Source organism: Protobothrops mucrosquamatus, unplaced genomic scaffold (genome assembly GCF_001527695.2).
Source record: "Protobothrops mucrosquamatus isolate PMUCROS unplaced genomic scaffold, P.Mucros_1.0 scaffold1337, whole genome shotgun sequence".
Taxonomy (NCBI): domain Eukaryota; kingdom Metazoa; phylum Chordata; class Lepidosauria; order Squamata; family Viperidae; genus Protobothrops; species Protobothrops mucrosquamatus.
Window position 1 is genome coordinate 35,352 of NW_015387535.1, and position 16,254 is coordinate 51,605.

The window sequence follows — 16,254 nt, forward strand, 5'->3', positions numbered from 1 at the left end:
TATGGGATATTGGCCTTATTATAAACTCTACTACCATGCAGTGGTAGTCCATTTACAGGACTACCACTGCAAACACAAGTATGGCCATAACAAAGTTGCTTCTCTATCATTTACTCAAGTCAGGTTATGAACACAAATGAAAGCCCTTTCAAAACTTATCCCTTCTTGGCATATCTGTGTATCTCATTGGTTACAATCTCTCTGAAACCGAATTGCCCATTGTTTCCTCTCTCTCAGCTATACAGTAAATTCAGAGTCTTTTCCTGGAGTCTTAATCATACACACTCACTACTTGCTTTGCCCTCAAAATTATTGCGTAATGTTAATACATGTAAAGACAACGAAAGGACAAACATGTTCAATAAACAGAGAAGTAGGGGAAGGGGGCTGAATGTGCAGACAAGGCAATATAATTCAACCATCCAAGCCCTACCCGAGCATGAAGTTTTATTTTTTAATATTGCAGAATAAGTTCCCCAACAGTCAGTATTTGTCCCTGAAAAAGGTTAAACCTTAAAACACCTGCTTCCCAAACAAAATAAAAAACAAACAAACCAAAAAACCAAAAACCAAAACTAAGCCTATTGGCTTAAAAATTAGAGGCATAGCCTTTTCTCTATTTTTCTCTATTTATATGAAAATAATTCATGCTTCATGCTAAATACATTATTTACCTTACAAGAACTTTTGTTATCTTTGAATTAAAAAGGGGGGTTTTATTTTGTACTCCTGAGCCCCTCCCAGAAATGTATCCATGCAATTTGAATAAGGATCAGTGAATCTGGCTACAGTGGTTATAACTGGAAATATATTGTTATTTTTGCACAAATGAATCCTGGCTATTTAACAGGTACAGCGTTTTGAGGAGCACTGTACAGAGTTTTAGTTAAGATTAAGATTTCTTGTCCAACCAAATATATTTGTTTTTTTTAAATGTAATATAATACTAATGACAGGTTTTGTAGCATATGTATTTTGCTCTTCTCATGAGATCAATATTTTATCCTATCAAAAAGGTTTCCTCATTTTGATCCTTTTTAAATATCTACTCATATTTTTATTTTAGATTTGATTGCTTTTCACTCAGGCAGTTAAGAACTCATAGCTTGTTTTCCCATAATATTTTTGCAGGCAGTGCCAATCTTCAGGCTTATGGCTTTTTTTAAAAACATTCTTTTAATTTAAATATAGAAGACAATTAGTTGATTAAAGAATATCACTAATCCCCCCAACCCCCTCCACCCTTTTCTCCTTATATTATTGAAACTCATTGCATACACAGTTCAGTTTCCATAATTTAAAAAGTATTAAGTCTTCACATTATGAGCCATATACAGTACATGAAGCTTAGGTAATTCATTACTGTATGAGCAGCTGTTTTTAGTGGATATTCCAAGATTTCTATGGCACAAATGCAAGCAAATGCCACTATCTTATTCTTGATTCTGAAGATGGGCCTCTGACTTCCCTCAAATTTATGGAATATACATACATGCACACATACATACATTCATTCATACATACATTCTCTCTCATTTAATTATAAGGCTTTTAAATTATTTTTCTAAGAGCCTGGCCTGGATCTACCATATTATTCAATTTCTCATTATATATTTTCAAGTGCCAATTTTTATTCCTCTCACATTAACTGGTGGTATCACAGCGTAGTCAACCATGCATTTCTGACAGAACTGGAGAAAGCAATGGCAATTTTGGCTTTCACTTATTTTTGTCTTCATGTAATGAAAAGCTTTTGTAAAATTAGATGAGTATCAGTATGAGTTCTATGGCTTCAATCTCCTTTAAAAAAAATACAACACAAATATTTTGGGTTCAAAAAAGGAGGGGAAAGAAAAAAAAGAAAAAAATGGGGAAAGAAAAAAACAACTGAAGAAAATATTTTCTGATATTGCCACAAATCATTAGAATTCACCTGACGTGCTGAAACAAAATCGTTTTATAAGTTCAGTCAATGGATTTGTTCTCATTTTTCGTCATGTCCTTTTGCTCTTTCTGTCCCTTTGCCGTCCGATTGGTGATGTTGTTCAAACAAGATCGAATTCCTGCCAAATGCAGGAGTGATCCAGCAGCTTCTTTCATCTCCTCATCATCACTCTCCGGTGGTTTCTCTGTGCGTCTCTTTTTAAGAGGCAGTGTGTCACTCGGTACTTTTTTCGCCTTCAATAAATGCTGACGTTTCTTGTGCTGAGAGGGGACCCCGCTATCAGCTACAGAATCCTTGGTCTCTTTTCGGTTTTGCCGTTTGCTCTCATCCTCTGCCTCACTATGGCTCTCGTGGCTATGGAAATTGACCTCGCTGCCCTCACTACTGTCCCGGTTGCCTTTTGAGACAAATTCATAATGATCATCAGCAGAAGAAGAGGAAACAGAATCACTAGTGGGTGATGTGCTCCTATGGTTGGAAGATTTGGCACTGCTATAGTTATGATCCTCCTTTGGGTCACCACTCACCAATGGAGAACCACACGACTGCTCGCTATCTGTCCTCATTCGGCAATTTGCTATTCCATTCCTGGAAAAGAAGGAGAAAAAAAAGAAAAGAAAAGCATAGTCAAACTCCTTTGAAAAGCTGTATTTTTTTGTGACAACAAGCAAATATGCAAATAAGTCAGACATCAAAATGCTGGAAGGAGATGGGTAAACTAGGCACTTTCCTTAGTATTTGCTGGGAATCTTAAAACTTTAAGGAGAGGAGAGTCATTAACTCTGCCAGCAGCAGTGAGCTATTCATTCTGGATGGCCTGCTGAGGGCAAAATAGTTAATTATTATCATTAGGAGCATAAAATTTAATCTGCTTTTCAAAAAAGTCAGATCATTTGAAGGTTTATAGGTTTAACTAAGCAGACTAAAGTAGAACAAAGTCATATTTAAATTCATCTTGATTCTTATGTATAATGAAGTAATGAATGGAGATAAAGAATAATCTTATGAACCTGTTTGGTTGTTAGGATATAAAGGAGAAGTTCATTTTTTAATTTATTTATTCAGCTACCTATCTTAGATACATGATTCCAGGCATCTAATGATACTTAAAAACAAGATTAAAAACCATATAATAAAATTATAAATAACATAAATAGCAGTTGAGAAAATTCAACCAACAACAATTAAACATGATATCAACTTAGCCACACATCGGGGATCCCAGATTCAATGACAAAACCAGGTTTTCATGGTCTTATGAAAGGCAGTAGAGCTGGGTCAAGTTCTTAAACACCAGGGGAATGTTGTTCCACAGGGCAGTTGCCATGATACAAAACTTTCTTTTAATGGGTCCCACCAAATGACACCCCCTAATAGATCAGCACTAGAGCATATCTCTACTACTGGATCTAACAGGATGGGAAGATACGAGAGAGAGTTAGCCACTCAAGTCCCAAGCCATGAAGGGCTTTAAAGATAACTACAGCACAGTGTACTGAACCTGAAAGAACAGTGACAACCAGTGCAGCTCACAAAACAGAGGTGTCAGATGTGCTGAAGGACTAGCACCCATAATTGCCCATGGCAATGCATTTGTACCAGTTGAAGCTTCCAAATAGTTTATAAGCAATCCCGTATAGAGCGCTTTGCAGTTGTTCATCTCAAGATGCTGCCTGTGTCAGGCCTGTTTTTTCAACATGCAGAGAGACTATGGAACAATTTGAATCCTCTCAATGATTACAAATTATTAAATGAATTTTGTTTATTTAGTGTCATTTGTTGGTTTTGGATTGTTCCTGCATTATATTTTTTGCAGAATAAATATACTACTTTATATTTATTTGCAGAATAAGATGAGTAAGATATGTAGTAGTAGTAGTAGTAGTAGTAGTAGTAGTAGTAATAATAATAATAATAATAATAATAATAATAATAATAATAATAATAATGTTGGAAGAGACCTTGGAGGTCATCTAGTCCAGCTCCCTGCTCAGGCAGCAAACCATTTTCAGACAAATGGCTGCCCAGTCTCTTCTTAAAAACTTCCAGTGTTGGAGCATTCACAACTTCTGGAGCCAGGTTGTTCCACTGATTAATTGTTCTAAGTGTCAGGAAATTTCTCCTTAGTTCTAGGTTGCTTCCCTCTTTGATTAGTTTCCATCCATTGCTTCTTGTCCTGCCTTCAGGTGCTTTGGAGAATAGCTTGACTCCCTCTTCTTTGTGGCAGCCCCTGAGATATTGGAACACTGCTATCATGTCACTCATCGTTCTCTTCATTAAACTAGACATTCCCAATTTCAGCAACTGTTCCTTATATGTTTTAGCCTCCAGTCCCCTAATCATCTTTGTTGCTCTTCTCTGCACTCTTTCAAGAGTGTAAATAAAATAAATAAATTAACTTTATCTTTTAATCACAATAATTTGGGGGCTATTGGTTATTGTGTTCAAATTTTCACACTTAATGGTCTTGAAAAACATCACTACAATGAAGTTTTGATAACATGCAAATTTACTTCCACTCAGTTGAAAAATGGAATAGTAATGATTTCTGGGAAGCCTTAGGTTCAGATTGGTAAGTTGCCTGTTCAAATAACTCAAAATCCTTATAAACATCTTTAAAATAATCTTCCTTTTAAAACTGCTAACTAATTAAGGAATTTCTTATTAGCAATCTGGTGTTAATTCTCCACCACTGTTCCTTAATTAACTTACAGCTATATACAAAGGTCTCACTCTTGCTTATTACAGTATTTTAAGGCATGTTAGGCAAAGAATATCTGCTGAAATTCTGATATTTTAAACCCATTTATTTTATTATTTAGATTTATTTGCTTGTCTAAGCAAAATTCATTTGAATGTGGGCTGAGGTCAAAAAACCACACATTAGCCCTAAGAGCAATTTAAGTGCACAGAAAGTTCACTCACAATCAAAAACAATTACATGCAATCATGTACATTGTGTTAACTAAAAAAGTCTGAATCTATTTAAGAAAATTTATATGGCCCACAACTCACTCTCAGTGACTCCAGGTGGCTTACAAAGATAAAAACCCAATATAAAAACAGTAACAAGCAATAACCCTCCATCCCCCTGGCAATAACAAATCAATCAATCATATAAGCCACCTGATGGGCTCCATGCCATTCTGGGGTCCCCAGGCCCATTGGCAAAACCAGTTCTTCAGGGCAGTGCAAAAGAGTATCAAAGTGGGGCCCAATCTTATCTCCACCATGATACAGAAAGTGAGCCACCACAGAGAAGACCTTTCTTCTTGGTCCCGCTAGATGAACCTCTTTCGGAGAGGGAACCCGTAGTATTCCCTGCCTCCCCATTCCGGTGGGTTAAGCAGATGTGACTGTGAAAATATGATCCTTTAAATAATCTGGTCCCAAGCCATGTAGGGCTTTAAAGTTGACAATCAGTGTCTTTAATTGGACCTGGAAGCAAATCAGAAGCCAATGCATCTCCCACAGAAGAGATGACACATGGGCACATCTAGGCCTGCACAAAACCATGCGGGCCACTGCATTTTGAATCAATTGAACCTTCTGGACACCTTTCAAGGGCAGCCCCATGCAGAGCACATTGAATAATTGCATGGGACTTATTTTGTATGTCAGAGAAAGACAAGTAATGGTTTTGTGTGCTGCTTGCATTCCGCAGATGGAGTTTGCTTGTTTGTGCAGACCGGTTGCTGGCATGCTGCAGCCTGGTACCGGTCCACAGACCAGAGGTTGGGGACCCCTGCTCTAGGTGACTTACAATGTTAAAAAGAATCAAACAATACAAAAATATGTACAGAATAATAATAAAACACTATAAAATATAAATTATCAGGTGTAACTAAAAGATGGAAAGGGAGGGAATAGGATGAGCAGGAAGGGAGGTGGGTTCTGTTATTACTTTATCAACCTCATCCAGCACGACTCTCCTATTGGAGCCCTAGGCCAAATGGCAGAGCCAGGTTTTCAAGTTCTTGTGAAAGGTGAGAGGGTGGGAGCTGAGTCACACCTGGGGGCAAGATCTTCCAAAGGACAGGAAGTTTTGCCTAATTCTTTAAACCTATATGAAAAGCTGGAAATTCTATGCAAAATTTGTTAAAGCACAACTCCTCAAATTTCATTATTGACGATACAGGTATTAATGATAATAGCATCTCTAGATAAAACTGTTTTTCCACCACTGAATACATTATTGTACAAAATAAACAAAATGCAGAATAATTCATTTTGGGAATTTCATTTTAATTCAGAAGAAAGTTACTGTAACACATGGGGGAAAATAATATTCTTGTTATGCCATTTTAATAACATGATTCCTGTGATTTACAGGTGTCCTTAGATCTGCCACACTTGATTCTCAATGCTGAGTAGATTATATACTGTAGTAATCACTGAAGAGCTAAAAATACAAGGTATTTCAATACTTCATTGAAGGGGAGTTACTTTAAGCTTTATTATTATGGTGAGTGTTACTTAAGGCTGCAGTTGGGTACTTCACAGATGCATCTATCCTATATCAGCTATTGCTATAAGCTTTAGGGCAAGGCTGGATAAACATTAGACTAGCTGTTTCAACCCTGTTATTTTCTATCATTCTAAATCTAGTACAGTTGTACACATAGAATTAACAATCTAGAAAACCAAGCATTTGTTCCAGTATAGTTGTATTAAGCCCAAGGACCAGGATTGTATATAGTTTTGCAGCACTTTAGACAGAGCCTTCAGAGGTCACCCAAAAGTTGCAAGGAACCTCTGATTTTTAGTATGAGAGAAAGCAAAATTATTAGATGTATATTTAATTTCAATTACTAAATTCATTTCTAGTTAATTTCACTTAAATCCTATACTATTCAATCTTTGAGTCAAGCCTCTGGCATACCACGAAAAGGCCAAATAACTTTGCAGCCAGAAAATATAGAACAGCAGTGTTCAAAGTGCTTAATAACAATACTGTATTCTCCAGACAGAACCCTCTCTATATCTCCCATCTTACTGGTTTAATGTTGTTGTAGAACAATTGCTAGCTTCCCACAAGTCAATGGGGAAGCCAGTAGAAAATTAGAAGCCGCAGCTCATTAGGCAAGTAAGTGGGGGAGCAAGGGAAATGCTGTGCAGGTGAGAGAGGGTACACAAGAGGCATCATATGGATCAGAGGGAGTGCGAGGGGTGCCATATTGACTGTGGATGGTGCATAAGAGGCACTACATGCCTGATGCAAGGAAGTGCACACAGGGACTGTGCAGGTTGTGATGTGTAGGGTGCATAAGAGACACCATGTGGGCAGGGAGCACAACATGGGTCAGGGAGATTGTGCACAAGCATGGCACAGCAAGGGTTGGGACAATATATGGAGTTTTGCAGATGTTAGGTATCTCTGAAACAATGACCCTGTTAACAAATAATAGATTGTCTAGTATTATAATAATTGGCCATTGGAGAAAAAAACACAGCTTCTTCGAATATTGTTCTATTTAGAGTCCTAGTGCAATTTGAGAACAAGCTCCTGCTCAATTACAAATGGCTAAACTCTAAAATCTTATGAAAAGTTTCTCTAAATCTCCTGGTTTAAAGGAAACTTAGCATCTATGGATAATAAATTATGCAGATCTCAGCGTGTGAAAAAAGACAAAGGCAAATCTCCTTCAGTTAATAATATCTAAATGCAATGTCATTCATGATTGTGCAGGAAGTCAGCTGCATTTACTATGAGGTTGTGTCACCAGTGCAAGAACTAAGATTAAATGATGCCAAATGGTTAAGGGAAATCATCTATGTATACATTCAAAGCAATGTAGTACAGTGGAGAATTTTATTTGCACTTCTCTAAAACCATTTAGTGAGGTTTCAAAGAGAAATTAAAGATTTTTTAAAAATTTTAAGATAAAACATTGATGTTTTGAGAAAAATAGTAACAGATTTCATCAGTTTATGAAAAAAATGCTTCTTTTTCATTAGTTTTGCATAAACATGGGATGTGTGGTTCAATCAAGAGCCTGTATGTTGTAGTAGTGTTACGTAAGACCATTGTTAGTTTGAGGAGTTTAGTGACATATTTTGATATCTCCTTCATATTAAGAAAAGTCTAAAAGTTTAAAGCTCACTCTGAGCTAACCTGCTTGTTTTTCATTTTGCTTGCTGAATAAAGAAGGAGGAGAGAGAATCTTCACATAGTTGCAAATTTCTGAGATCCTCAGACTTTCAGTTCCCATCCCAGAGTCATTTGCCAAGTCAGGATCAGATCTTGCAGTCTCATGACCATAGCAAGGCCATCAAGTCATGGTGCCAGTTTTTGATAAAAATATTGGGGTTGTTTGTTGTGAGCTTCTGTACAGAACCTAGCACTAGGTACTGTGGAAACTAGCCACTCTTAGGGTATCTCTACTGTTGTTATTAAGGAGCTCCTGGCAGCTTACAAGAGATTTGGGTATCCCCATCATTGCTTGTTGGTAAAAACTTCATATAATGCTTTTAAATCTGTTTGCTTAAGTTAATAATACAGCTTAAAATATCTTTATCCACTGGTATGCTCAATATCTCAGGATCCAAAAGAATTAATTGCCTGGGAATCTGACACTTGGGAAAACAGATGTACCTGAGCCTTTGCATACTATCAGCAATAATGGTTTTGCTCCAAAAGGCAAAAACTAAAGAGGCAGGGGACAAGGGGTGAGAAATTGTATAGCACACCAAATACTTTTATTTTAACAAATCTATTTAAATGAATAAGCTTAAAATACCTCAAATGCAAATTGTTGCCTGTTTTTGAACAGGTGATCAAGAATCAACTATTTTAATAGAAAAAAATAACACCAGCACGTTGAGGAAGACAAACCTTTATGCAAGGATCTGGAAGAATAAATAATAGATCCTGAATTAGAAGCAAAATAGATTTGAAGCACGCAAAGGGATGCACATACCATCTGTTGGGAATACCTTAAAGTAGCTCTGAGCAACTGCCACTGAATGACCTCGGAAAAAAATACATAGAGGTTAAGATCTTCCCAAATAGATGCTATATATGCATCCATGCAGGTGCTGAATATCATTTTGTCTTTCGAATCCAGATCTTTGCACAGCCATGAAAATCAGCAACTAGAGTGTCCTTGCCTTTTTGTGAGCCTCTCCCACCCCCACTGCACTTATAGGAAAAGCTGCCTAAAAGCCTAAAAGCTTTCCCAAATGAGGCCACTCTGAATGGCAAATGCTGTGCTTGTGGGAACTGATGTGCTCAACAGACACCTTGACTAGCATTTCCTAGGCTTCCTACCCCATAAATATAGTTTAGAAAAATTATTTAACAAAAAAAAACCCCACGGTTTGTTATTTTGAAAAATGCCTTTGAATCCAGTGGTCCCCTTAAGCTTTGTAAAAAAAAATGGTGGGCTGTTACATCCCAGAGCTATGTTTGGAAAAATGCCCACTTTCCTTGAACAAGGACAAAAGTAAACCGGTAATGAAAAAGTATTCCAAGAGACCTTGGAGATACACGTTCAAGTGTATCTAACTACTCATACTCCTCCATGGTAGCCATTTTGCAATAGCACCTTCAATATTTATTTATTACATATATTTACACATCATATAACTCCCAAAACCATAAGTACAATATAATAGAATAGAATAGAACTGGAAGGGACTTTGGAGGTCTTCTAGTTCAGCTCCCTACTCAAGCAGGAGAACCTATACCATCTCAGACAAATGGCTGTCCAGTCTCTTCTTAAAAACTTCCAGTGTTGGAGCATTCACTGCTTCTGGAGGCAAGCTGTTCCACTAGTTCAGTGATGGCGAACCTTTTAGAGACTGAGTGCCCAAACTGCAACCCAAAACCCACTTATGTATCGTCGGGTGCCGGGTGGGCATGGCCCGTTGGCTTGGGGTGGCTGCCGTGGTAACGGCAGATTGGGTGGGACTAAAAAGTTCAATCAATCAATTCCAACTTTGCAAGATCTTTTTTTCCCCGTGGGAAGTTGAAATTGATTGATTGATTCTCTTTTTTTGGCACACGGCGGCGGAGGCCTAAAGCGAAAAGGTTTTATAAAACCCAGCTGAAGGCCTAGGACTGGGGCAATGGTGCGCATGCCCACAGAGAGGGCTCTGCGTGCCACCTGTGGCACGCGTGCCATAGGTTCACCACCACGGCACTAGTTAATTGTCCTCATTGTCAGGAAGTTTCTCCTTAATTCCAGGTTGCTTCTCTCTTTGATCAGTTTCCAACCATTGTTTCTCGTCCTGCCCTCTAGTGCTTTGGAGAATAGTTTGACGCCCTCTTATTTGTGGCAGCCCCTCAAATACTGGAATACTGCTATCATGCCACCCCTATTTCTTCTTTTCTTTAGATTAGCCAAATCCAAATCCTGCAGCCGTTCTTCATATGTTTTAGTCTCCTGATCATCTTAGTTGCTCTTCTCTGCACTTTTTCCAAAGTCTCAACATCTTTTTGTAGTATGGTGAACAAAATTGGTTGCAGTATTCCAGGTGTGGTCTTACTAGGGTTTTATAAAGCGGTACTTGGGAAGAAACTGGCAGGAGAACTTTAGAGATGCATTTATTTATCACATTTGTAGGGCTGTCCAATTTCATAGGAAGGGTCTCATCAAATGGCACTGTTTAATCAATAGGACCCAATGCATGCCAACCCTGTCAGATCAAATACAGATATTATAGAAAACAGATAGTCTTTCAAATAAGTAGGTCCTGTGCCATGAAGTATATTATCTATGATGATGTGCAGCATCTTAAAAAGCACTCGGAAGCCTGTTGGTAACTAGTTTAGCTCACAGAACAGAAGTGTTACATGGGAATATCACAGCATGCCTGTGATGGTTTATGTTCCTGTATTCTGCAGCTTCCTAGTGATCTTCAAGAACAGGGCCACATAGAACACACTGCATACTCCCCTCATAAGCTGACAAAAATATGAATAACTGTCCAGATGCTCCCAGTCCACAAATCAGTACAATTGGTGCACAACTGTGAGAGGCTGAAAAGGAATATTTTGATCCAAGGCCCACATCAATGCCCACTCCAGGCAGCAACTAAGACCTCATATCTTTTTCATGATTCACATAGGAGCTGCAGAAAAAAAAATGGAAATGATTTTTTTTTAAAACATTAGGACTACAGATACTTGAAACCTGTAAATATATTAAGGATGTGATTAAGGTTCTAGAGGGCAGTATTATCAATATTAAACATAAATCAAGATCACGGGGGCATAACCTCAAGCTGAGAGGAGGTGCTGTAAGTTAAAAAGTAATGTTAGAAAGTATTACTTCACAGAAAGAGCAGAAGCTTGGAACCAACTTCCAGGAGAGATAGTGAGTTAATCATCAGTAACTGAGTTTAAACATGTTTTGAACACATGTTCATCACCCGATAAAAATTAAAAAATTAAAAAAAAATATAAAATAATAAATAGAACACAAAATTTAAAAGAAAACAAAAAGCAAATAAACTCGAAGGGCAATGGAAAGATAACTTATAAAAGTTTATCCCATTTATTCTACTTTCTATGCATTCAGTTTTGCTCCTTTATTTTCACTCCTTCCTTTTCGGGTTCTATCCTATGAACTCCAATATGCATGAGAAGACTAAGCCTGATGTTCTTTTCAGGCATAAAGACAGTATATACATGAGAACATAAATATTGACAAAAGTATGGTTTCCAATTAACATGAAATTTTATTTTATTCTACTTTGGACAGGCCCTATTTCAGGTACCATGTTCAGTTCCGTCCTCATACTTTAAGAAGCAGTTAGAGAAATGGGAAAGGTTCAGAAAATTGCAACATGGATGATTAGGGGACTGGAAACTGTCCTTTGAAAAGAATTTGAAGAAGCATGTGTGTGTGTGTGGGGGGAAGAAGTGTTAGACCTGAAGAGGAAGAATGAGGGGAGATAAAACGTCAGCACTTTTCAGATAACTGAAGAAAGTCACAGAAGAAGAGCAAGATCTGCTCTCTCTTGTTCTATACTACAGAACACAAATTAATGGATTTAAGTTATGAGAAGGGAAATTCTAGCTCAGTGATGGCGAACCTTTTAGAGACCGAGTGCCCAAAAACTGGCCCCGCCCCACTCCACCCCCTGCGCTGCCCCTGCTCTGCCCCCATCCCCCACCCCACCTGCCCACTCACCGCCTCCAGGGCCCGCCACAGATCGCCCAGGCAGCCCAGCAGCGCTATGGCAGCTACACCCTCTGCCCGTGCCCTGCACCATCAACTGTGTACAATGGGGTGTGAGGGCAGAGTCTTGTCTACACTACCTGGCTGCCATGTCCTTGGCTGCGCTGCTCCGCGTGGGCCACGCTCAGGGGCGACTCTCCTTCAGGGGGGCTGCTGGAGAGGAGGGGGTCGCTGGTGGAGGTGAGGCTGGGGCAATGGCACGTGTGCCCACAAAGAGGGCTCCGAGTGCCGCCTCTGGCACCCGTGCCATAGGTTCGCCACCACTGTTCTAGCTGATCTCCCCCCCCCAAATCCTAACAATAAGAGATTTTTGATAGGATACCCAACTGTCCATACAGCTGATCTCAGCATTCTGAAGTAGGTCAGTTAAGACATCAACACTGCATGGATTCCTGGAATGCAGCTTTTTGTTGTAGCTTATAATAACAGCATATAGTAACTGGATTCTTCCAATCCAGTAATCTTGAAAGCATGTCTGTTTTTCTCTCTCCAATTTTATAATAAACAAAATCAAGGTGGGATTATTTTGAGTTTCTTTCTTCAGTCTCTGCACTGTGTCATCTATTCTATAAGTCACTCTTTTATCTGTTCTTTCACCTTCTTGAAAGTCATCTCTAATTTCATTTTCTGCACTGATGATGTTACCTAGTTTGGGTAATGAAACGTCTGCAAGAAAACAAGCAAGCTCAGAGAGCACCAAGGGACCCCCCATGTCAAACCTGAGCTTCAAAAATTCTCCTTTATTACTTTTAGTTTCAGATGGTAGGCTCCTCTTTAACTGGATACACCACGTTCAAACCCAGGCTAGGCAACCATCTTTCAAGAATGCTTTGGTTAACTCCAATAAGCAGGGAATTTGACTCAATAAATTGAATTACTCCTTCCAACTTTATGATTCTACATAGCATGAGGGCTCCACACGGCTCTTCAGTTTCAGGTTGCCACACTTTAAAGCAGGAGTGGACAACTCTTTGGTCATGATGGGTCACTATATTTACATTTGGGAGGGTGGGCTGCTTGCTTCAGAATGAGAGGGGAAATGTTATATATGTGATCAGGACTGGGAGGAGTTGGAGAGGGTTTTGCAATGTTTAACTGCAGTCTGTTATTTTAGGGCTTTTAATACAATTTCCATGTGTTGTTGTGATTCCGTGCCAGCCTGTGATCCTGGTAGTTGAGTCTGGGGAATCAGAGGAGGAGGAGGAGGAGGAGGAGGGGCCTGGAGAGCCATCAGAGTCGGAGGGAGGCTCTCATGAGCTGCAGGACTTACAAACTAATGAAGAGGCTGATCCTTCCACTCGTGATCAAGCTGAGAGCCAGCTGTGCTGGGAAGCTGAGTCGGACTCGGAGGAAGTACAGCTGGAAGACCTCAGAGACGCTCGTAAACATAGACAGGTCACACGAGTAGGACAGCGGGAGGCTATGGGGCAACTCCAGGGGATGAGGAGAAAGCAGTGAGAAGCCACGCCTTGGGGGCTGCTTAACAAAAAGGGAATGTGTGGGCAGGGCTGGTTGCTGTAGGCAACCATTTGCAAAGAACTTCAGAGTCAAGAGATCATGGTCTGTTTATTTTGCCTGTGAGTTATTTCCTGTTTGACTTGTGCTCCATTTTGCTTTTGGACAAGGTCTCCATTGGAAAAGTGTTCTGTTGCTTTTGTTTTCTGGGACAATTATCAGGTCTGTAACTCAAATAAAAAGGGTTTATTTTCCAGTCTACTGTTAAAAGAGGGGTTGTCTTTGTGAAGTAACAAGGACGTAGGTAGGCTAGAACACGTGTTTTCTACTTCAGAATAACATGAGTCTGTGCTGCATTTGTTCAAAACTCATAGACAGAGAGGAAGTTCAGATGTTCAAAAGCAGGGGATTTAGGGATGTCATACCGTCTTAAGACTGCTAAGTGTAACTCTGTTTTGAAGTCATTCTTAGTATTGATTTTCCAGTTAAGGAAGTAATTTGTCTTTCTAAAAAAGAAACTGAAGAAAAAAATGTTGGTGGCAAATGATAAAAAAAAGTGTGAATAAAATTAAGAGTTACTATGAAAGCACTATCTTCCATTGTGTAACTTTAGTGCCAGACAATGATGATTCACAAACTACTGTACTTCCATTTACAGATTAGTCTGTAACAAAAGATCTATTTAGGTAGTTAAGCTTAAAAGACAACAGGAAATTTAATGGCACGATCTCCATTATGTTTTGTGTCAAGTGATGAATTTCTCTTGGTTTTAATACTTTTGAGTAATGCACATTATCAAAATAATTCTCAATCTATTGTAACTTGATTTGGACAGCCAAACATAAAATGGTTACAAAAACTGGCTACATAATTCATTCATTCAAATACTATATGCAAAAGAAACAGACTATAAATGGCTTAAGCAAGTTACAACTGTAAAATGCATTGCATTAGAAACATATACTGTATAATCTAGGAGAATTTCAATAACAGTTAAAATATAAACTCTGTATTTTCACATGCTGCAACCAAAGAAGCCATTTGTACACAAATAATGTTACAGTCACATAGATCATGGGACTGCCATCTTCTTAATTAGATTTGACTAATGATACTGAAATGGTAAAATAGGCAAATAGGAACAAACTTAAGTTATAATCCAGGGGTCCCCAACCCCGGTCCATGGACCGGCACCAGGCCGTGGCATGCCAGCAACCGGTCCGCACAAACAAGCAAAGCCCCATCAACGGGATGCAGGCAGCACACGAAACCACGCCCCCTATGATCCGCGGAAAAATCTTTTTCCACAGAACCGGTCCCTGGTGCCCAAAAGGTTGGGGGCCTCGATATAGTCCAATAACTATAAGCAATTATAATCCAATACAGCTTTTAAAAATTTAAAATGCAGACTTCTATTTAATATTTTGCCAAAGTTGCAATTGCTGATGGAAGGGTTGCATCTTATATATGCTATGACAAATATGGACAAGTTGAACTTATTCATTTGTAGGTGAATATTGTGTATGAATCTGAACATTGATTCTTATGTCAGGTGTTTAAAGTCACAGAGAAATGTCTTCTCATGGTCTACCTGAAAATAAATTGAAGAGTCTAAGTCACGTTTACATGCCTCCAAATGTACAAAATCAATTAAAAATATATTAGAGCCCTTTTAGAGTTTTTATTTGAAGATTCTTGATTTTCTTGGCTTTCACAGAGAGTATAATCTTGGGGACATAATACAAATTACATAGGAGATCCAACTGAGTCCATTGTGCAACTAAGTGTAGTACTACTGATATTGCATTTGAGAATTCTTACCTTACTGCTGCAGCCATGTTTCCAATAGGGTTTATTGGCAGTGGTCTAACTCCTGGGAAAATTCCTCTACTCAGAATGCGAGCTCCATTTTGTATCACTCCAGGTGGCACTGAAGACAAATGAAAAGAAAATTGACTATCAATTTTACATTAAAGTTGCCAGTTTTCCAAACTTCACATACAGGGGAAGACGTTATCAGTTGTTATATATCATGATCAAAGTATAGACACAAATACTGTGAAAGATTGCTGAAAAATGCTTACTAAGAGCACCAGTTGAAATGTTCTTGGTCCAAACTTCATTTCAGCAACATACTTACCAAGTGGTTAAGGTAAGATATTTTGGTACAAGCCATGATACAGTGGAATAGAAAACGTATATTCCAAAGTTGAAGTTCGAGATATAACCTATTTCAAAAAGTAATCTTTGGAGAAAGGGAAAGACCCCTGCCTAGCACTTCAAAAAGAAATCACAACCAGAACTGATACTACTAAACTAGTTAGAAAAAACAGTAATCTGGTTGAGAAGTTCAATTCTGCAAATTCATTCAACTCAAGTATATACTGTACATTCCCTTGGCAGCAGTATTCTTTCCTCAAATGGGGACTAAAAGTAATGGTCTACCTTATAGGCATGTTTTGAAGACTACTGAAATAGGAATGGATTCAGACTTAATCTCCCATGATGGGAAAAATATTAAAAGAGTTGTACAATTTTGCAATGCCAGTCAATTCTGCAATCTCTACAGAAACTTTTTCAAAGGCCACAAAAGGAAGGAGAAATCAGTATTCACAATCTATAGGGAGTGTGCAATTTCTTGAATTTTAAAATGCCAATTGTGCTAAT

At 38.6% G+C, this 16,254-nt stretch overlaps 1 protein-coding gene across 1 annotated transcript in view; it reads right to left on the minus strand.

Annotated features, from left to right (window-relative positions):
* Window positions 1-1,923: 1,923 nt before the first annotated feature.
* FOXN3 (forkhead box N3) overlaps window positions 1,924-16,254 on the minus strand; it is a 107,939-nt gene continuing 93,608 nt past the window's right edge. The window contains exons 4-5 of the mRNA XM_015821472.1: window positions 15,409-15,517; window positions 1,924-2,533 (exon numbers count right to left, since the gene is read on the minus strand). Coding sequence (XP_015676958.1) covers window positions 1,966-2,533; window positions 15,409-15,517 — 677 coding nt within the window. The 3' untranslated portion in view covers window positions 1,924-1,965. The remainder of the gene's footprint in view (window positions 2,534-15,408; window positions 15,518-16,254) is intronic.